The following is a 23,492-nucleotide window of genomic DNA, read 5'->3' as shown; positions in this document are numbered from 1 at the left end:
TTAATTATTAGACAGGCTACAATAATCTTTTAGAATTTAAGAGCAAGCCAATTAGCTCATTCCTCTAACCACATAAATAAACTCTATTTTTCACAAATAGTAAAGCGCGCAGTGGTACTAACTAGCTCCGTTGTTAGCTTCTCTTTCAGTAATCACACAGGCCTATTAGATGAAGCTTAACTGTATAGAACATACAGTAGATGAAGCCTATGGGTTAGGTAATTTTTGTGCATGTGGTGTGTGACTGGGTTTCAAATGCTTTTAATGCATTATCACTTGAAACTTACAGTTCCAGATTTGCTTTATCAGTGATTGGCTTTTACTATTTTTATTACCAGTATGGCTGAAAAAGCAGCATAGCTGCTGGGGTAGTCTCTTGTAGACACAGACATTTAGATAATGGAAGGTAGAAGAAGAGAAAAGCCTGCATGCCTGTAAGTACTGAACCCATTTGAAACAACGTTTACAGGGTGAATCCTACTCAGGAAGATCTGCTACTTATTAATTAATATTAATTAGCAGTTAATTATATCTAATAGTGGAGAGGACGTGTGTGATGGTGGATATAGATTGTGGTTTGCGAGTAAAGCTAAGCAAATCTTTGGTCTGCCATAGAGAGATCTCTGTCGCAAACAAGAAGCCTAAAAAAAAACGATAAAAAACATTTTATCTCAGATTTCTTTCAATTTCTAATTCAAACCATTTTGTTCTTGTTTAATAAGCTGTTGATGAACAAAATTTGTGGACTACATTTTAATAGGTCAATGTCATGTTGTTCCTCTTTAAGAAAAGTAAGGCGGGGAAATGTGGAATGAATACGTACTTTATGAACTGAAGATTTAATTGGTTAATTTCAACCACTAAGATCCTAGGTGCGTGCATTATTATGATTGTAATTGCCACCTCTTGTTACTGTTAGATATAGGTTATAGTGGTGCCAGATAATTATGAATAATAGCGTGGTACCAGTTGTTATAATTAATGAAATTGTTTAATGGTTTTTATTTTGTCCATTTCTTATATAAAACATGGAATATCGACTAGAGATAGCTAGTGTTTGGATTTGCAACAAATTATGTATATTAACTAAAACACAATAGGCTATTAATCCAATAAGTACGTAGTGTTTCTCTCCAAAATGTTTCAATTGTTGTTGTTGTTGTTATACAAATTGAAATTACACAATAGCTAAATAGTGAGTCGAGTTTATGACCTCATACTTACAAATGAGAAACTCATACCATTAGATTAAACCATCATGAACTTAGATAAAACTCTAAATTAAATTTTTTTGAACCCTATGAAGATATGAAATTATTATTTACATCCGACAAAACAGGGGAAAACTAGGGTTGGAGAGAGTAAAAGGAATTATTCAGCCTGTCCGGCAGCGCCCCTGCGTTGACCGTGGCTCTCTGCCTCATCGACGAGAAGCGGGTGTTGCCGGACGGGATCTTGGGATTTCAGGGGTCTTGCTCTACGAGTCGTTTCGCTGGTTCAGGTTGAGTCTGGCTCTTCAGTTCTATCAGGCGGCGGTGTTGGTGTGGAAGACTGATGGTGGGCGATCGGCGTGGAGGAAGGAGCTAGAGGCCAGATCATGGCAGCAGTACTCCATGGATCGTATGGCACTGACTTCTACTCTACGATGTGTTGCTAGACGGAGGCGGCAGTTGTGGTGGATTTGGGCTCTCAAGCTAGTGGGCGCGGCAAGGTACGGGAATTTTTTCACCGATTTCTCGGTGATAGAATTGGTGTGGCTTGCCGCATGGTATCATCGACTTCGAAGACATGGAATTGAGGTGGTGGCCTGCCGGCCGGGTACCTGATGATAAGGAAGAGGAGTACTGTGGCAGCGTTTCTCTATTTTTGTTTAGAGTCTTGTTTTTGGTTAGGTTGGTTAGAGTCTTGTTTTCAGTTAGGTTGGTGGCTAGTTTCTTTTGGTCAATAGTTGGTCCCTCCTCTGTTGGGCGAGGGTTGGGTCAAATTGATGTGCCATGGAGGTGGTGTCTTTCCTAGGGACGAGTTGTTTTATTTTCGGTTTTATCTTATGGTCAATATGTTGACAAGGGATCATTGCACGTGGTCTGGCTTCATTGGGATGCAGTGTGGAAGAGGGCGTTGGTTTTTATGGCGGTTGTCTATGAGGTGTTATCGATATTCTCGGGATTATCTGTAGCCTGTGAGGTTGGGCGAAATAGTTGGTTAGGGGATGGGCTCTTTTGGCTCATGGAAGTCATTTTTGATGACGGACTCGTAACTGGTTCGGTTTTTAGGGAGGAGAGTGAGGAGTTCATGTCCACCACCGGTCATTCCGATATGTAATCTTTGGTTATGTTCAATAAAGATCTCTTATTCTAAAAAAAAAAAAAAATTATTATTTACATAAAATTATTAAAAAAAAATTAACTATATTTTCTTATCATGATGTGGTAAAGAGAGTACGATATATTGATGTACGTATATGAAAAATAGGGAAAAAAATACAAATAGTACCTAACCTATGGCCCACTAATAACTTCAGTACCCAAGTTTTCAAAACTATCACTTTGGTACCCAGGTTATCTAGCCCGACCCAACTTTAGTACCTGGAGCCGTTAACTCAGTAACGGCGTCTGACAGGTGGCATATATTGAAGGGTAATTTCGTCTTTTCATATTTATTTCATTATTTATATATATTGTTTTTTTTTTACCTCTTCTTCGCTCTCTCTCTCTCTCTAACCATTATCAACGACCAAAAAAAAAAATTTCTTCCAGCAGCCCCGCGCCTCCTCCTCTCCAGCCCAGCCCCCCACCAAAACCATGGCAGCAGCAACCAACCTCGTCCTCTCCCTTCTCCTCTTTCAGCTCGCCACCACCGCGTACTCCATCGGCGTCAACTACGGCACCCTTGCCAACAACCTCCCTCCTCCTGCCGAGGTCGCCAACTTCCTCAAGACCCAAACCATCATAGACGCCATCAAGATCTTCGACGTCAACCCTGAGATCATCAAGGCCTTCGCCAACTCCGGCATCTCCTTAACCATCACCATCCCCAACGGTGAGATCCCCGGCCTCACGAACCTAGCTGGGGCCCGGCAATGGGTCGTCCAGCACATCAAGCCGTTCTACCCGGCAGCCCCGCGCCTCCTCCTCTCCAGCCTAGCCCCCCCCTCCCCCCCCGCCGCCGCCGCCGCCTAAACCCCTGCTGCGAAGCCCCACAGCCTAAACCCTAAGCACACCAGGCCCTGTGGGCCGCGTCCCGCGCCTGCCCACCCTCCATCTACCAGCAGGCGAAGGAAGAAGAAGAGAGAAAAGAAAAGGGAAGAAGAGAGAAAGAGTGGAAAAAAAAAAAAAAATTGAGACCCAGCCCAAAGAAAAGAAAAAAAAGAGAGAAAGATGGGTGATGCCTGATCAGACGAAGAGAGTGTAAGGAAGAAGAAGATGAACAGTGAAGGGACCATAATACCCTTCAAAGTTTGCCAGGTGGCTAACACTGTAATGGCCAACAGTGTTTTAGGTACTAAAGTTGGGTCGGGCTAGATAACCTGGGTACCAAAGTGATAGTTTTGAAAACTTGGGTGCTGAAGTTATTAGTGGGTCATATGTTGGGTACTGTTTGTATTTTTTTCCCTGAAAAATATGTAAAGATATTTCAATTAAATCACATCTGGATTCAGATTTTTTTTTTCTATAAAGGCAAGATCGAAACTAAATGTGTATTCTTTTATTATTACTACACCTGCCTATTCTTTGATAGTCACATATCTGTGTGCATTGTGCTTACGATCCATCGGTGTATATAAAAAAATTATGTAAAGATATTCCATTAAAACGAAATCTGTATCGAGAATTTCTTTTCTATAAAGACGAGATTGAGACTAAATGCATATCTTTTTATTATGTACGTATTCTTGGATAATCACATATTTGTGTGCGCCGTGGTTTATTCTTTCTGTTTTTGCTAGTATTTTTAGGCATTTTGACCATATCAAGAAAGTACGATACATTGATGTGTATAAAAAAAATGCAAATACATTTCATTAAAATCAAATCTAGATCTAGAATATTTTTCTATAAAGATACGATTGAGACTAAATGTGTATTCTTGAATAGTCACATAATCGTGTGCGCCTCACATTATTCTTGCTATTTTTTGTTTGTAGTTTTAGGCATTTAAAAAAAATTAATTTTTATAAGCTTGCACAACATATAATATGAACTCTTTCGATGCTTAATAAAAGTTCGTTAAAAAACAATTACCTATGTCATACCCTCAATACATAAGACTTGGCCTGCCCCGAATGCACACACTAGAAAATTGGTTCAAAAATCCAAGTCCCCACTGCTCCTATATATATATAAGAACTCAACGGGATCCCCCTCGAATCACATATATATATATATATACAGCACCATACTAAATTACTACCATGTCTGAGGTCTACATTTCTGGTTGCTTGAGCCCCAAGAGATCCGATTCAGTTCGATCTTTTACTTCTTTAGGTATTGATCGATTCTGGCTCAAGTTGGAGGCTTGGAGCTTGCCCCAAAAGTGGCTGGAGGCAGATTCAGGTCTGAGGACAAACTATAATGAGTCATTGTGTCGTCGCACGTTTGTGGGAAACCTTCCCCATTCTTTTGCAAATTCTCCAAGGCTCAAAGCTCAAAGCTCAAAGCTTTTGGTGACAATTACAGATCCATGAGGGAACAATCCAGTGTCTAGCTTTAGTAGCACAACTACATTTACACGATTTTGATGGGTGAAGCCGGTTGTTTCTTCTATATCATTTCTATATTTGATGTCGAAGCATGCAGAAGTGGTAGACCCACTTCGTCAAAAAAAAAAAAAAAGACACAGACGAAGTGGACTTCCCCATCAATTTAACATCCCATCGATGTGGGTCTCAGGGCACCATCATTTGGTCAGCTTGCATGTTCCAGAGTTTTGTGGACTTGCCCACTTAGCCTTTAACTATCATTTATCAGTACATTATGTCATAACCCTAATAACCTATTTAAATTGATAAAGTAATTTAAATTTGACATCTTAAATTAATTAGTAATGAATAAAATTAACTTAAATTCTTATAAATTTATAGACAAATTTTTCATTTTTTCAATGTGGAATTAATAATTATAATCTCCAGTTGATGAAGAGTTGAACCAATTCCCACTCCATTCGATGAAAATAATAAGAGTAATTTTGGTATGAAAATTGATTCTACAGCAATATTCTCCATAATAATCCCAAAGTTTATTGACTTGGGAAAGATAATGAGAATTTAGCGGATTATTTTCACAACATGAAATAAATCTCCAGCAGGGTTCACGCAGGATGGAAATGACTCTTATTTCTTTTATTATCTTTTTAGGTTAATAGAATAACATTGTAATTTACTCGTACAGTAAAACTTGAAAAATACTATGGTTGTTGTTCAGTGTGAAGGGGACCAAATGTGAGATGGAGTTGACTCGCAAGAAAGAAAGGAAAAAAGGGTTTGCTTTGGAGGGAAGGTTTGACGCCATAATCAAAGGGAAAGACCTATTTCTGAAGATTGCGTGGTGTAGGGGGTGTGGTAGCTTGTGTGAGGGAACTGTGTGAGTCATGGGATAGAGTCTTTTTTTTTTTTTTTTGGTCTGAAGGGATAGGGTCATCACCATTGTAATTATTAATTGAGAGCTCTCACGAGTCACAACTGCTCATGTCCAATTATGTCTGGACCTATTTTGCTATTATGCTATAGTATTGTCTACTCGTTATGTTCTAGTTGGCTTATTCATGTAGCTGTCGTAAGGCTCCTAACTGAATGTTTACAAATTCATAATGTATTTGGTACAGAATTAAGAACATTAACCAATCTGGATATTAATTTCTAAAGATTACTTGAAGAAGCTTCTATGTTTCTTTCATAGTTCATGTATATGTTGGTTTGAACTTCATATATCCTTTTATAACTTAATTTCACAAAATAGTTTGCTTATTTAAATGAACTTCAATCCCATTTTTATGTCTATTTCAATAAAGTGGACATAGTATTTCATCAATTCATCTTCAATGATCTTGTGTTATTATAATGTTTGACCACAAGGCTGAAAAAACAATGGTGGTGAAGTTGGTTGAAGTTGGAACTATTCAGAGGTCAAAATGAAAGAGCCAGCTTTGTGAGGAAAAAAAATCAAACAAAACAAAAATGAAGAATGAGCATACTTTCAAGTTTGGACTAAAATTAACACTGCAATTTTTTTGTTTGGCAATACAACAAAGTTATTATATATTAGACATTTTTCCCCTAGGGTTTGACATATTACTGACATTTGCCCCCATAGGAAGCATACTTTAAATTCCTTTCATTTATGGCTGACAAATGTTTTATCTTCTTTGTTTTTTTTAATAGGATTGATTTTATTAATAATCAATCCATGATAGACAGGTTTTATCTTCTATTCTTATAACCAAAATAATTTTAGTGCTCCAAGTATATTTATATATCCAATTTTTTTTTTTGATCAGGTAGTTAGCTGTTAGTAACTCACACACTCATGCAGTGGTATCCCAACGTCAGGACACCTGCACCGACATTGCGGCGAAAGCCAGGCAAAGCCAGATTTGAGTGTATCGTGTAGATATATAATTTAAATAAAATAATAATAGATAAACATGTAAATATGAAGTTAATGATTATTCAACTAAAAATGAAAATAGAGATGTATAACAAGTATGGTTCTCACTTATGTGGCATATTTGACAAATTCTTACTTAGCAGAGGAAACATTAACATATATTGTTCAACTAAAAAAGACTAGAAATATAAATAACGAGTATGGTTCCTACATTTGTTGCATATATTTCAATTTGTTACTTGACAGGGGAAACATCAACATATATGAGGAATCATAATGAAATATAAAATAATCATTTACTTGATCAAATCTGAGAACCCGCTAATTGTTTCAGCATAGAAACCTAATTTATCATGAAAACAAACTCTACAGTTTTTTTTATAATACTTTTTCTTGAAATTCACATGTATCATAAAATCACCATTTATAGAGCATGATTAGTGTTCCAATTGACGGTATATCAAAAATCTAACGAATTATTTTTTATAAACTTTACTGATTTCTGACTTTGAAAAATCATAAAAACAATTTGCGTTGTGATTTTTAAGTTTTGTCAGTTCGAAAAGTGTTTAAAAACTATTATTCAAGAGTCATATCATGAAACATAACATAGGATATCAATACATTAAATACAGTATAATTTTTATTCTTATTACTCCGCGAAAGAGAATAATGTATAATTGAAATACGTAAAGAACAGTGGACATTAAGTGAGAGTTAAAATAAACAGCAGCCCACGGCAGCCCACTGGATTTGTTTTGCAGAAGAGCCCCTCCGCTATATATAAAAAGGGGCCTGTCTAGATCTAGTAGTAGTGTCAATAATTTCTTGTACGTAGAGGTAGACCATATATTCACTCATTCTGGGAATTAGCTTTCTAGCTACTAGCACAGCTGCTAGCTTAATTAGAACCCTAGCCCTTTTCCCGACACCAATTATAGTCACAGCTCGGCTTCATGCAGAACTAGACCTCCATATATATATATATATATATATATATATATATATATATATATATATATATATATATATATATATATATCTGTTCAGGTTCAGGTTCAGGTTCAGATTGCAGCAAATAAGTCAGTAATTAAGCCACTGATGATCTCCACCATTATTGTTCCTGAGGTACTTAGGCCTCCTCCTTGGATCCTTCCTTGTATGGATGCTATTCGGAAAAGGATATACATCTTCCGAATCAAACTGTGTATACTTTTCATATCTGGAATGTAGTCTTTATGTGATGATTTATCTACATGCATGCATGAACAAGAACCCTAGCTACACAGTCCTTATTTCTTTTTTCTTTTGGCAAAACATACTCTTTATTTCTAAAGGTATATTTTTTCTTTGGATGGTTTAGGCTCGTTCTTTGGAAGATCATTTAAGGCTCCTTTGATCTTTTTCCGACATTCATTAATTTATGTCCTCTTTAGTTTCATAGTGCATATTCACTTGCTAATCTTACTTGCATATTTTTGCTTACTTTTTCGCTATGTAACCCGTGATTTGTAGATTTTGATTCGCTCCGCATGGTCGTCAAATTCAAAATTCACCCACCATAAATAGCAAAGATGGCTGCAGACGAACCTAAACCGGCTGTGCTGGAAATTGTGTGGTCGGAAAATGAAAATGATTTGGGGCTAGATGGACGTGATAAATCAAATTAAGAGATAATTGTTTCTTATCAAATACCTAACTAGTCTTATACGTACTTGTCATGAACCTCTCAATCGCAACTATATAAATCTAGTGAAATCAATTGCATGAGTACTTTTCAATTTTTCATCAACCACATTACTTAAAGCGGACTGAATGGGGTAGTAATTAGTAAACTAGTAATACTATTATACTAGGCTTAATTGGCTAGAGCTAAAAAGGGTAAACGGCCCTCATAATATTCCTCGCCCAAAGAAAAGCCAAAGTTCCCGACCTGTCAATTCTGAAGAGTGAAGAGACGCATACATAACTTCGTCACAAGTTGAAGTGTATATGAAGGTGATTAAGGCAAATTTCTAACATCGATTTAATTCTCTAAAAGTACTTGTGTATATATGCAGAAAGCAGTAGATAACACAAGGCTAGACCATATCAGCCAAAAACCCTAGCTAGGCAATTCACAGCCACAGTTTAAAGTTTACTCGAGCTGCATGACCCTCCATCTTAATCTTGTTCTCATCAGTCTTTTGAAGTCATATATTCATTCAGAAGGGTATATCAACTAATGACACCTCGAGCTAGACGAACTATATATGATGATATATATAGTATATACCATACATGGAGGAAAAGCGGAGTGACCAAGTGTAATTTCCCGTAATGAATATTAACTTAATAAAGACATGCATGAAGTCTAAGAGAATCTCTCTTATCTCAGTCTCCTCCTTTTCTCTCTCCCTCTCACAAAAAGACAGAGATATGCTAGATGAGTAGATGCACAGAAATTTCTAGCTAGCAAATACTATTATCCAAGAATCTCCACTCACATTGTCTAGAGAATATATAAACAGTTACTATAATCCAAGCACAAACTAACGTACGTACCTTCAAATCCATAGGTTGATATGTATATATAGTTGTCTGGGGAAAATGAAAACTATGGTTTTTTTCGATTGGAATGAAAACTATTTATTGCGACTACTCAAACAAAGTAGAATATATATGTCTCACTTTTCTTGAGGTTCACATTACTTTCGCCACAATCACAACGGTGTATATATATCAGCATTCCTCTAGACGTAGACACATGTTTAGTTTTCAACTTTCAATGTGAATGGTTAGAAAAGTTTAGCATTCTTCTATATATCCCAAATCCAAACCACCGCTCCTTAATTATCAATGATATCAAAACTATAGATCATTAAGTAGAAAGTTAAACAACATGAATATAGATGAACAAAAGCAACACACATATATTAACCACTTTGCAAGAACAAAGTCTCCTTCTCTTCTATACCATTGTATCCAATTAACCCCCATTTTCCTCACTAAACCATCTCCCCAAGAAGAAAAAAACAAATAAAAAAATTATTAGTTTCTTCAAGCCACAACTAGTAAACCCACCACCAAGTCTATACCACCCCCCAACCTAATCACAAATACATGAGAAGGAAACAATGTCATGCATATATATACACATTGACCTTAAATAAACACCAACTTACTCGAGTACTATTGCATGAAGACGACGCTGATGATAGTTTGATAGTACTTGATCTTGAGGCAAATGAGAGAGAAACGAAGAAGATCCGAGGTTCCTCTCAGCGCAATTTCGGTGTTTCGATCTGATCAACCTTCATTACTAAAATAAGAGGCTGATGATCCATTCTTCAATTGCTGCTGACATGATCACTCCGATCCACCCACCCTTGATTTCCTTTGTTCTTTTTCTTTTTTCTGTTTTTTTCCTTTTTTCTTTTTTTGAGCTTTGAATTGAAACCCACACCGACTAAGAAAACCTAAAATCCTAAGAGAACCAAAATGACTTCAACCAAAGAAGGGAAACTAATTCAAACTGGCAAAAAAAAAAAAAATTAGATCAGAGAAGAGACCGACGACCCAAGATTCGCCGGATCATGCCAATTATTCGCTCCGAGATTCGACGAGCTCCAGTAAAGAGTAGGATCCGATGAGAGTCCCATTTGCTCTGTATTAGCCTGGTGATTAGTACTCCACCCCATCCTGCTTTGTCCACCATCTTCTACTTTCACTTCCTTCACCGCCTCGCCGCCGCCGTTGCCAGCTGCTGCTATCTGAAGATCCTCAAACGGCAGCAAGTTCTGGAAATACTGATTATTATTCCCTCTGACATCCTTAAACCCACCGTTGATGAACTTGGAAGCGAGAACAGAGGCCATAGTTGGAGCTGTGCTATAAGATGTGGAATTAAAAATGGAATGATTGGAAGAATGAAGCGAATTCGCGGCCACAAGATCTTGGATTTGCTTGCTGGTTGCCGCCGGATTAAACCTTTGATCACCAAACCCTAACCCGAGAGCACTGAACTGATCAAACCCGGATGTAGTAAACGGATTAATCCCCATGTGATCAGGTTGGTTACTACCTAACCCGTAAAACAGCGGATTCATATGATGATTCGAGTTCGAGGCCAAGTCGATCTGAGGATGGTTTTGTTGTGTGTTGGGATTCGGGTTTGAGTTACCACTGTTCGGAGCCGAAGAAGCAGAAGAAGAAGCTCCATTATCCACGGCTGAGCTTGAGCTAGGTCTTTTCACGCGCTTGTTCTTTCTACACCCACCGCCGACCGGAACATTTCTAAGCGTGCCGCCTCTGGTCCAGTAGCGCTTGCAGGCCTTGCAGAAGTGTCTGGGCTGAGACAAGCTGTAATTGTTGTAGTAACAGAACTTGGTGTTGGAAGAATCACATCGAGGACATTTAAGGGCTTGTTGCTGCTGTTGAAGTTGCTCTTGGCCCGGTTTCTCCATCAATCTAGAAGCTCCTACCGCCGTTGTCGAACCCATCACGCCCTTGTGGTTCTGATCATCATCGTCGTCGATCTAATTGGAATCGAAGAAGGAATGCAAAAGAAAGAAAGGAAAAAGAGAGTTAAGGCGGTGTGCTAGGGTAAAAATAACAACACAGAATAAATATTCTCGTCCAAAAGCTAAGCGACAAAGAAATGTGTGATATATGTTTTGTCAAATAATTTGAGAGAGAAACAGAGAGAGAGAGAGAGAGAGAGAGAGAGAAGGGTAGTGAACCTGTGGCCAATCGTTAGTAGTTGAAGAGATGAGTACCATCTTCTGTTGATCCATTAACATTTTCTCCAAAGGGAATATCGTTTGAAACAAACAGATAGAGGACAAAGAGCAGGTGGCGACGTGAGTCTTTGTTTGCTTGACTATGAGAGAATTCTGAACTGAGTGAATGAAGGTGGGGGTGTGATTATATGAGATGGTTGGATTAATAATAATAAGTTAGTGATTAGCTTAATTATAGCTTTGAATCCAAATTCACGTGATGGGTTCTGGACCGAATTGGATTTAAAATTGTGGGAAAGAATATATTGGCGACATTCGAAATCCAAGAGCGGACAGGGAGGTAATGTGGGCAATAGAGATGGATCTTTGGGAGGTTCGAGAAAGAAAAAGAATTAAACAAGCAAATTTAGCATTTACAATATTCGAGACTAGGAGATTAGATTAGACTACACAGTGTTCTACGTATAAAACATTCCTTTGCAATTTGCATAGAGATAGAGAATGAATAGATAAGTGAAGGGAATCCCTAGAGGGAGAGTCCCAATAATCGGTGCAGTCTAAGCTTAATAGCAAATCCCACTTCCTCTTGTTTGTTGTTTATTGACCATGTTGTGTGGCTGTGCCACCAAAATTAAATTATTGTTACGTTACCTATGGGGGCATGTATGTGGTCCTCGGCCTCACATATATCATGTCATATATCCAAATTCTGCATTTGTTATGAATGTCTGATTATAATCCAACATTAATCACACATGTAATTATTTGATATGTGTGAAGAATGATTAATAATCTTGTCAAGAAGAGAAACATAGAGGAATATGTATACATGTATGTGTATATGTAAAAGCCATATTTAAGAGTGAAACCTAAAATTCTTCAATTTACTATGTTCTCTTGAAATCTATCTATTATGTATATATATTCATTGGTCTACTTCTAAAAGTTGTGAAAATAAACCATTGCAAGTGGCCTAGTGGTTCTTGCCTAGTTGGGTGTGCTCCCCAACCTAGGTTCGAACCTCGAAGCTATCAAAGTGGCCAGACACCGTGCTGCAATGCACAGTTGGAGCATTTCACATGCGCCGAAGAGGTTTATCTTGGACCTAAGAAACCTTTGGGTTCCCCTTGACAAAGTCAAAAAAAAAAAAATTGTAAAAATAGTTTGGTTAACTTAATATGTATTTAACTAATGATATTAGTGAATCATTTTTTGTGACGGCAAATATGTGAGAGCGTATCCGATTCAAGTTAATTATAAGTTTAAAGTCAATATAAATATAAACATCCATAATTTATTATTTACTTATTTATGGATGAGGACTTTAGGTTAGATGTAATTAATTGTTCAATAATACATCATAAAGTCGTAATAAGATGACTTGTGGAGACAGCTAATTAATAGTAGGGATTACTGAAGACATAGCAAATTAGAGAGGTTGTACAAGGTACAACATATATCAGAGGGAACTATTCATTTTGAAATGGGGGAAAGGGAATGGTTAAAATTCGAAGAGAAAAAGGCAAGAGGGACGCGGGGCAACAACAACATGTGGCGGTCAACATCTCAGACTCAAAATACAAAGAAGCATGCAGCAAAGCAAAGACTAAACCACCACGCTTTATTCTCGAGGGCTATTCTCTTGCAGAAAGCCAGAAATTGCAGAGAACCAGTAATACCTGTTTAAGACTTCGAAAAACAAACACAAAAGAAAAACAAAAAACCGTTATGTTAATCAGTTACACAGTCTTAGAGAGAGAGAGAGACTGTAGAACTGGAACAGAAGCATGTGGTGGGCAGCTCATCGATGAGGTCCTTAAAGAGAAAAAGCTAGAGGTTTGAAAATTTAAAGCAAGTAGTAGTAAAGCAAGCATGGTTGGGGGAACAAATGGATTTTGTAGTCTCCCAAGGGATCTTCACCTCCTTCCCTACAACCCATCATTATTCCTCAGCTTACACCTTCGTATACTTTGGTAAAAATTAAAATATTACTTCTCATGTTGCTCATTCATCTTTGCCAGATTGAGAGAAATATTCTCACACAGATGCTCAGGTGCATAAAGTTATCGATCTGGGAAATTAACAGAATATATAGTGATTTCAATTGCATGTTACTAGGTTGGGGTAGATCTAGAACTATATATGTAAGCAACTTGCTAAGTTTTTTAATAACAAACCCTAAAGCCTGATTAGGGAGGGAATGATGTGCGACTAATTTGCCAAATTTGAACCTAACCCGACATTATATATGTTTATCCAGAACAAGGCATTATCTTATGAATCTCCTATCTTGGTGTTTGTTAAATTTTGTACAAGGGTTTGAATTATGATGGTGTTAGCTGTACATGATGGACTTGGAGAGCCAAATTAGTGGTGGTGGGCACTGCGCAGTCGGCACCCAAATATGTAGGTCAATTGTAGATCATGCACCTACTCCTATACTGCAAGTCCGCAACGCAACAAAATATGGTCTTAACTCGTACAGATTAAACATAAATTGTGCATAGAGGTGGATGACAAAGAGTTCTATATAGAAGCAAAATGTATAAGCATTCATCCTCTAACTAAGCAAACAAGTGAGACTACTGATGCTCATGTTCATGTACGTAAGTGAAGCTAAGCCTGCAGAAAGATGTGAAGTGATTTTCCAACCCCATAACCTATCCAATATCTTTTCCCTATCTTCGAATCTTTCAGCTAAAAAAGAAAAAGAAAAAAAAAATGTCTAAAATCATGATTTTCACCTAAAATTATATCATATTTTTTTTGGGCCAAAATCTCATGTTTTTTTATGCTCTCCAAAATCTTCCTATTAGTGAAGCATGATGTTGAAGCAATTCTGCAATTGATGAAACTCAAAAATCTTGACTCAATTTTTTTTTTAATGTTTTCCAAAGTCGGGAAATTGAAAAATTATTAAATAATAATCAAGTCAAGACTTTTGAGGTCTCTGTCACCTAAAAAAGCTCTTAAAAAATAAGTTTTACAAATACTAAGATTTGTGGGAGATTTCAATAAAAATGGTGTTTTGGCATGGCACGAGCTCCCGCAACACCTCAAATCTGTCAAAGTATGTCAAGAACCTTATTGCTCTAAGGGAAAAAAAAAACATTAAAGTTATCCTTAAATTGTGTATTTTGATATCCATCGTCAAGCCTCTTCCTTTAGGGGAGGGGGTTTTGAAACTGTACGTAGTCGAGGAAGGGTTAAACTGTTAAAGGGAGAAGATCGAGTCCTACTAGAAGAGAGTGGTTTGATAAATTAGTCAAAATCAATACGTCTGGCCAAGGAGAAAAGAGTAGGGATTAGTCGACGTGGAGGTGGCTAAGTGGGTCATACTGGTCACCCCCAGACCCTAGTGAGTGACCAGACCAGTATCGTTGATGAGTTCTGACTGATCATGAAGAAGGCACGATCAGTGACCACCACCACCTCCATGGATCGGACAAGGAGAGATTCCATTTTGGCAAAACATGAAAGAAACCCAACGCGCGCATTAAAGCTACCCCAAAGGAAATTGGAAAGCAAAGGCGCCAAACTCTGTAAGTAATACCAGTCATGAATCATGAAAAAGAAAGGCATTCTGGATTACATGCATATATATAACGGGGACCATAAGAGCACCAAATCGATCCAGGCCAACTCATATGCCCATCACAGCCTACCTTGCCTCACCATTACCATATATTGCTAGCTCATGAAATTGCACCCCATACATGCATACAATGTGCAGACAAAGATCTCCCACCCACTTCAAACCAATTGGATTTTATCTCTATTTGACATTGCCCTAACCTTGATCATTTTCATTTAGCTAAGCCACTACTATAGTGATGGAGGACCTAATATTTAGTTAATTAGACCTTCCGAAAAAGAAAAAAAAAACATGTATATATATTTGGTATTTACCCTACATGCATCATGCATGGGTAGCTGAATACACTTTCCAATTATAGTTAGTGATCGATGCTCATACTAAGCTAAAAGAGTAAATCAGATTGTCATCGTCTTAACTGATCCGCTAATTGCTCTGAAATGACCTCCCAAACTTTTAACAAGAAAACTAGGTTTTCATGGTCGATAATATAGTCTCAAAATACATTTTATGAAATAGAGATTGGAAACAAGAATAAACAACTAGGTCAACATCTGTTTTATATGGACTCCAAACTTTTTTTTATCGAGATCACGCAATATCCTCAAAGGCTTTTTAAGCATATACATTAATTCGTACCAGAAAATATTGTCAGAACGCTTCCTCCTCTTGGCCAGCCACCAAGAATAGATTAAGATTTAACTTCAATTAGCGTCGGTGGGATTCAAACTCGGATGTGGGGGAACCACAGTTAGAGACTCTTACAAACTCGATCACCTATGTGGTGGTTTATGGACTTCATACCTTATTTCTACTTAAACAAGAAAAGAGAAATCTCAATTAAACAAGAATAAATAGGTTGGGTCTCTCTTATATGAATGTAGATGAACTCAAATCTAGTGATCCAACAAAAACACTAAATATGAAGAAGTATATAGATGAATGTTATAGTGAGTAATCTTTATCCCGTTGAATGGACGTATCACAAAATGCAATAGTTACCAAGTTTGGATATTATTCTTTTGATTAGTTTTGCCCCGATCTGCCTCATTTTCAAAACTAAAAAATAAATATGATCTGGCTAACCTTCTTCAGGATATGTTTTTGTTTGTTGAACTGTATCATTCATAGAGATCATAGATAACGATGCGGCAGGAAGCTTGCAAATGGAGTCTATAGGAATGCACATTCCATATGGTGACCTAGCTCGACTTACCCATCATAGCAGGACTAGTAGTAGTACCTGCAGCTGTACTCATAATAATGTCAAAAATGGTGTAATGTAATGGAAAATGTGATATATCGATGACTTCTTTACGTGCTCGATCAACTCAAAAATATCAGAAAGCTAGCTAGATTGGGTCATCTGGAACAAGCAAACCACGTACATTAACAAACAAGAACACAAATATGACCTATGGTTCGTGTGGGGTAGGCAAAGTTTACATGCATGATTATTATAACATAAACATTGTGGGATTATAATATATTCTGAATATGACCTAATCACCTAGTCACGTACAATTCCATTCCACTTAATCGATTGGTTGCGAATTGCCAAATTAATAAGTTGTACTCATGGAACATGTGATCTGTATGACTGTATATAGTGTAATGCCACAAAGGTCCAGTCAATCTACTCACCCCTTAGAAAAGTAGGTGATTATGGGATCTAATTATTCGGATTAAGACGTTGATTTTCAAATTTACCCATCAATTAATTATAACCAGTCGCTTTTATACATGCAATGCATGCGTATCTCATTCAGCTTGATTTTTACCCCTCGCGTTGTTGAGTGCCTACTTGATTTGACAAAACAATTTTACTCGCATTTTATTTTTGCTTCAGTTGTTGTCACATATATCAAAAGTGGAATTCAACGTGGGAAATAGAGTAGCATGGAAAATCTATATGTATGGTCTTTAATTAGTTTTTAAGTAGAGATTAGAGAATCCAATACCTCATTTTTAATTAAGGTCAGGACTCGGGAGGACTATTGCTCATGGAAGTTTCCGGTATCGCCGGTCCTGTGGGGGCTTGAGAATATATGTTTGGGATTTTTGTTTTGGCCACTGAGAATGTTTAGGACTAATAAGAGACAATATACTATCTAATTGGGTGTGCCGTAGCTAATTAAACACATTTATTATATATACTAGTTTATTTGGGAAAGAATTAGAGACAGACAACAAATCACATGTTGGTCGACTCAAAACCGTGTATATATATAATAGACATGGATTAGGGGAGCGATGTTGATCGCGGTTTTCTTCCACATATATTGTAAAAATATAAAATTAGTTTTTTTTTTTTGGTACAAAAAATATAAAATTTGTTGATGATTATGCTTTGTAGTTTAAGAGCATAATGGCGGGTATTCACTCATTTTAGGCTTTTAGCTATTACAAAGCTGTCAACAGGTCATACTTGCCCATATTATTCTAATTTATACAATTGAGCATGCATATTTGTTTTTGAATGGAAAGACGACAAACTATATTAGATGAAACTGAGAAGTACATGAAGCGATGCAAAAACATCGAAAGAAAAAACAATAAAGCATAACAAGATGCACAAATGCATCTATAAAGTAGGAAAACAATAAAAGACAGCAAGATGCACAGACGCATCTAAAATGAAAAGTAACCATGTGACTTGATGTCGGACGACATCGCTGCACTGCATATGTCACGAGAGCAGTGTAAATATAATAGTAACCGTAACCGTAACCGATGAGACGATCACCTAGGAGAGGTGATTCACTCACCAGGACTTCGAAAGTAACCGAGGGTGTCAGAAACTCGAAAATTAGCAAACAAACTCCTAAGAACCAGAACCCTAGAACCAATACCAGATCAATATGAGCAGCTGTCTCGGATCCAAGATCCGGAATTGAATGCGACTCAGGTCCCAAATACGGATCCAAATCTGGCCCAAATCCAAAATCAAGTCTGTCAAGACAAACTTGACAAGTAATACTGCCCTAATCCACCAACAAAGGCCCAAACCCAAATCTGAAAAACAGATCAAGGCCCAAGCCCAAATAGAGTAAACCCTAGCAGCCAATCCAACAGAGCTCTTATCCATCCCGCCGTCGCTACTCTTACAGTCACTGACGCACCCATCGATGGAAAATCTGTCCTTTATGCCGTAGCTGCGCCTGCTCCACCCATCATGTCGACGACGCATGACCAAGTAACAGACCTTAGAGCACACAAACGGCCGAGCAAGAACGAAGCCGGTGTCATTTCTCCCCGTTGCCATCTCAGTAAGACGGCGCCACCAACCCGTCTGATGATCAGACAGAAGATAGTTCCCCATGCCTGCTGCCATCCATGATGAAGGAAAACTGCTCGATCCGACTGCAGACCTGCTGGAGCCGCTCCTAACCTCGAAGACATTGGGGTCCCTGGATCCCAAACCTTCCAGCCACTAGCAGCCACCAATCCTGTGCGCCGAACCGAAAGCAATTCCAATCCCCAGTGTGAAGCAGTCTGGGTAGAAGAGAAATCCATCGCCTCAAAATGGGTCAAGGACCTCGGCTTCTTGGAGAAAAAAGGAATAAAGGAAGAGGCGGCATGGGCCGTACTCGAAGTCTGCGACACCAAGGGAGGCGCCAGAAGTTTACTCCATCGGAGATGGAGGAAGGTGCAGAATCGCCTACCCATGGGAGGCGTTCTCTGAAACCCTAGCAGAGAGGGAGGGATTTTAGCCTAGCTAAATAATTGAGCATATGCATATAAATGATCATCAAGGGATCTGCAAATCATAAACTATTATGCTTTCATATTTACATACGGTAATCTTATATCGATAGGATTACGTTGCTCCAATTCTGATCTTCTCCAATATCCCCAGTACTTTTCTATGATTACGTACAAATCGAATTTCTTATGAATTTGATTATGAATATTTAATGTAGATATGAGTGGACAATCTAATTATGTTGTAACTTCAACATTTTGGGCATTTGATCCAACCACTTCTCTAAAGATCCGATGTACAAATTCTCTGAATCTCTGGGCCAAAATGTTTTTCAATTTTCGGTAGAGGAAACATTATTTTGAGTCAGACCCCCCATCTGATGATGGATAAGTGGTCCGGAGTCTAACCGCCAATACTAAAGACATAAGTTGGCGGGTGATTAGAAACGGACATGGCGTTTGGGTAATTGGCCTATATCTAAATTTCAGAATATCCATTGGGACTGCGAACACAGTTCTTTTTCATGGCTATATCCTATCTCTCTCCACAAGTAGTATATTGGGAAGTGGCTTGACTTTGTTTGTTCCAAATGGAAAATGGACAAAAATTTTAGTGACATTTGATTAAGATAGTGAGGGTGGTGCTATTCCACTTGAAGGTGTCATAGTCTCGAGTCTCAACCCCCGGTCTTTTACTCAATTGATGGGTACGTATCTATGATACTTGATTAATACGTTGTTAAAGTAAGTGGCTGTGTGTGTGTGTGTAATATATTACATGGTTGTGACTTATGAGAAGTAATCATGATCAAGCTTAAGTGCCAAAACTAAGGCATTAGGTGTGATTGATCTATTGATTAACCTTCTTTTCATCGAACACGAGTCATGACATGCTAGGTTATGTAATGGTCAAACAACATTATCTTTACTCAACTCCAATCAATCTAAGGAAAAGCCATTAATCAAGCCTTGTAATTAGTTGCAAATCTACTAGACTAGCCCATGTTGCGGTCCCAAAAATACCCAATTAGGTACAATAATTGTTTGTGAAAAAGAAAAAAAATCATGATATTGTTTTGTTAAGAAGAAGCAAGTAGGAAGTTATCATCATATCACACTCCATGGCCACAAGACAAAATCTCTTTGAACTAGAGCAAAGTCATTTTATCTGATTCGCTCACCAGAACAGAAGCGAAACCCTAGCTTGGCGGTGAAGAGGACCTATATAGCATCCATGACTGTTCCAGCCAGCCAACCATCAAGCCCAACAAAATCTATAGGATTGAGGAAAGCCACAGCTTCCATTTCTGACTACAACTTGCTACATGCCCATGATTCTTCCTCAGATCTAAGGTTGTTTCCCATTCTACGGCGAAAGGGCTCAAATACTCAACAGGGACGAGTTCTTTGTTTCTTCCTCTTCCAAAACATATAATATAAGGCAATGTTAGAAAACCAAATCGTCAGGGTAACTTGCAAAGTATTCAGACACTAATACACTATATATGATACACAGATTCTAGAGAGTTTTAATACACAGGATAAGCAATTTCTGTTGGTTTCACTCATTACAAACAGTGGGCTAGCTGGGCCGAATCAGAGCCTGATATTTTTATAGATAAATTGGGCCTGTATGCATGTCCTAAATCATATCAATTTCTGGAAAAGCTGTTGTCTGTTGAATCAAGAGTTCTTTCAGATTAGTATGTCATACCTCGACATCCAGCTTCGTTCTGAGATCGCATGCGAGATTACAAGAATCTCAATATATTTGAGAGATCGAAGAGAGGCCAACTAAAGGATGGATTTTACCACCGCAAATTCTCCCTTGTCGATTCTTGATATTTTCTTGGCACCTCCAAGTCTCCCGGTTTATCAATTTTAATTAATGAATAATGTCACATTTTAGGCAATTTGCTCAAAAAAATGCCCTCTTTTCCACGATAAACTAAACCCAAATTTTAGCTTTAGCTACCTCAAAGATGATCACCCAAAAACAATAAAGGCTTGATGCACTAGTTCGAATAGTAATACTGATCCTTAAGGTCTACCTTGTCAAGATTACAGCATAAGAGAATTCCCATCTAACTTTCTTTAGTTTAAGGAACATAGTACTAATGATTACATGCCCTGTTTCAAAGTATCACTAAAATGATGAACTACGTACAATTTCATATCAATGTAAAACTAATTTCCCAATTGAATCTTCAGCTGAAACCCACCCCAGTTCATGCTAGCTATATCATCATTCGTACAAGTTGGGACCAATGTTTGTAAATGATAATGTGTGTGAATGTGGTCCAAGCTGTAGCTATAGTTGGTCACTCCAATTTTTTGTTGCAAATGCAAACCAGTTGGCTAACACCCATATAATGATATAATCCTAGCGTGTAGCAACGTGAAAACAAAGTAGGGAAGGGGGCCAAATTAAAGCTTATATATATGAGATCGAATCAAAAGGACATTACAAGAAATTAGTACAAGTGTGTCACAACATGATAGGGCATGCCCTCTCTAGCTTGTTACATCAGTACTACTACTATTACTTCAGCATGGACCATATAGCTATAGGTTACAAGCTTTCGCTCTCCAATAATACATTTGAAAGAAAAATGAATCATCGCGGTTGACTCTTTTAAGATCGATCAAAAGCCTCCCTTAAACAAACTCCATCCTTGATCCTTGCTAGCTTGGGAGTTGGTAACGTACTTATTTATAGTTAAAGACTTAACCCTAACCCTAAAGATCCCTCCACCTGGTCGATCACCTCTTTTCTTAAAGATTATGTTGCTTTATTCTCAATTTTTTTGCTTTAGATCCAAAGGTTTTCTAGGTGACCAAGTGAATGGTGCCCAACATACAAGCGTGTCAATATACCGATCTGGGAAGACGTAATTTTTGACACTCTCTTTTTTGGGTCACTGTAGAATGTAGTTCAATAATCACAATGGTTCATTGTTATATTCTTATGCAAACAAATCAAGTTTAGTAAAAAATTATATGGTCATTTAAATAGTGAAGAAAAACATCAATTATTTTACATAGGTTGATATATATGTAAAATATATGGTTATGATCAAATGGTTAACGAATTTTGATTTGACTAATTTTTATAAAAAAAAATTAAAAAAAACAGTGAAACAATAAATGATTTGAATCATTGAATTACATGTCAATACCGCAAAAATCTCTTTTCCAGACAAACTCTACAATTCAAGCAAAGTGATAGATAAGTCAAATCTTGTAGAACGTACAATGTGGTCGTTAATCCATCATATTAATTTGCCTGGCTGCATGATTTAATTTGCCATGTTGCATGATTAGATTAGACAGAAACCCACTCTAAGACTATTAATTAGATAAAAGACTAAATTCTGCTTACTACCCTGTATTTTCAAGGGTTCATCAGTTCAGTCCCTGCACTTCTAATTTAATCAGAAAAGTCCTTGCACTCTCCAATTTCATCAAATCGATCCAATCCGTCACCACTCCGTCAATTTTCAGGAAAAATTTCCAAACTATCCATCTGCATTCACAACACTGACGCATTGGCAGGCTGCTTAGTGATGGGTAGTTTGGGAATTTTCCCTGTGAGAAGGTCCCACGTCAGCATTTTAATAGCGAAAATTGACGGAATAGTGACGGATTGGATCGATTTGATGAAATTGGAGAGTGCAAGGTTTTTCTGATTAAATTAGAAGTGCAAGGACTGAACTGATGAACCCTTGAAAGTACAAGGTAATAAGCAGAATTTAATCCAATAAAAGACATATGGTGCAATAGTATACCATGCATGTATTGATGGACATGGGTTATGTGTATGTTAAAAGTCCTTGTTAATTATAAAGTAAATATCAGAGTACTATATATACAAGACTGCTAAGTTTGAACCCTTGATACCTAATTGCCTAATTCTAGCTCACTCAATTATCTACCATCGCTCACCACTTGAACTAACTTTAAGCGGTTAATTGTCTATTTTTATCCCCTTTTTATGGGATAATGACCATTTACACAATTTTTGAGTAAAAATTGCCCACTTACTCCACTAAAAGTTTTTACTTCCATTTATCCAATTTAACATTCATTGACAGTATTACCTTTATTTTAATTAATAAATTACACTCATCTCTCTCTCTCTCTCTCTCTCTCTCTCTCTCTCTCTCTCTCTCTCTCTCTCTCTCTCTCTCTCTCTCTCTCTCTCTCTCTCTCTCTCTCTCTCTCTCTCTCTCTCTCTCTCTCTCTCTCTCCCTCCTCCTCACTGATTTCTCTCTCTCTTTCTCTCAACTCGTCTCAGACTCTCTCTCTCCCTCCATGCCCTTCAATTTTTTTTTTCATTGTTTGTTTTGATGAGCTTTTTAATGAGTTAGCATCAGATCGACTAATATATTGTTGTATATGTGTTGTATTGTTGTATAATTGTTATATGCTTGGTTTGGTAATTTTTTGATAGAAGATGATACAATCAAGCCATGTTTTTTGAGAAATATATAGAAGACATCACTAGCGACCGCATGCATGAGTCACTCAAGAAAGAGGTTGCTCACGAACGATAAACCGAGTAACACCTTGTGCAACAACATTGTGTTCTTTAGGTTAGTAAACATCTGCAGAAACATATTGGGTTATAGACTTATAGTTGACAGGTAATTTTTAAGGTGTAGTAGTCGTCATTTGTGTAATTGTGTTGTAGCAGGGTACGCATCATACACATGACGTGGTTGGAGCAAATACTCTTGGGTTCTGGCTAGGCTAAGCTTGTAGCTACCATTCACTACTAACCTAATGAAGACAAGGGAACATATGGAACTTGTGGTCCTCACACATAATTCTCCTTCCTTTTCACCTTGTTGTATCTCAAGGTTCTTC

At 37.6% G+C, this 23,492-nt stretch overlaps 1 protein-coding gene across 1 annotated transcript; it reads right to left on the bottom strand.

Annotated features, from left to right (window-relative positions):
* Positions 1 to 9,462: 9,462 nt before the first annotated feature.
* LOC133729584 (dof zinc finger protein DOF1.4) lies at positions 9,463 to 11,789 on the bottom strand. Its single transcript, XM_062157134.1, has 2 exons — positions 11,324 to 11,789; positions 9,463 to 11,119 (listed from the first exon to the last, which is right to left on the bottom strand). The coding sequence occupies exons 1-2, from the start codon at positions 11,381 to 11,383 to the stop codon at positions 10,136 to 10,138; spliced, it is 1,044 nt and encodes a 347-aa protein (XP_062013118.1). The 5' UTR covers positions 11,384 to 11,789; the 3' UTR covers positions 9,463 to 10,135.
* Positions 11,790 to 23,492: the final 11,703 nt, after the last annotated feature.

The sequence above is a fragment of the Rosa rugosa genome, chromosome 2, assembly GCF_958449725.1.
Source record: "Rosa rugosa chromosome 2, drRosRugo1.1, whole genome shotgun sequence".
Classification (NCBI taxonomy): domain Eukaryota; kingdom Viridiplantae; phylum Streptophyta; class Magnoliopsida; order Rosales; family Rosaceae; genus Rosa; species Rosa rugosa.
The sequence above is the reverse complement of the archived record's forward strand: the minus strand, read 5'-3'. Positions and strand labels throughout refer to the sequence as shown.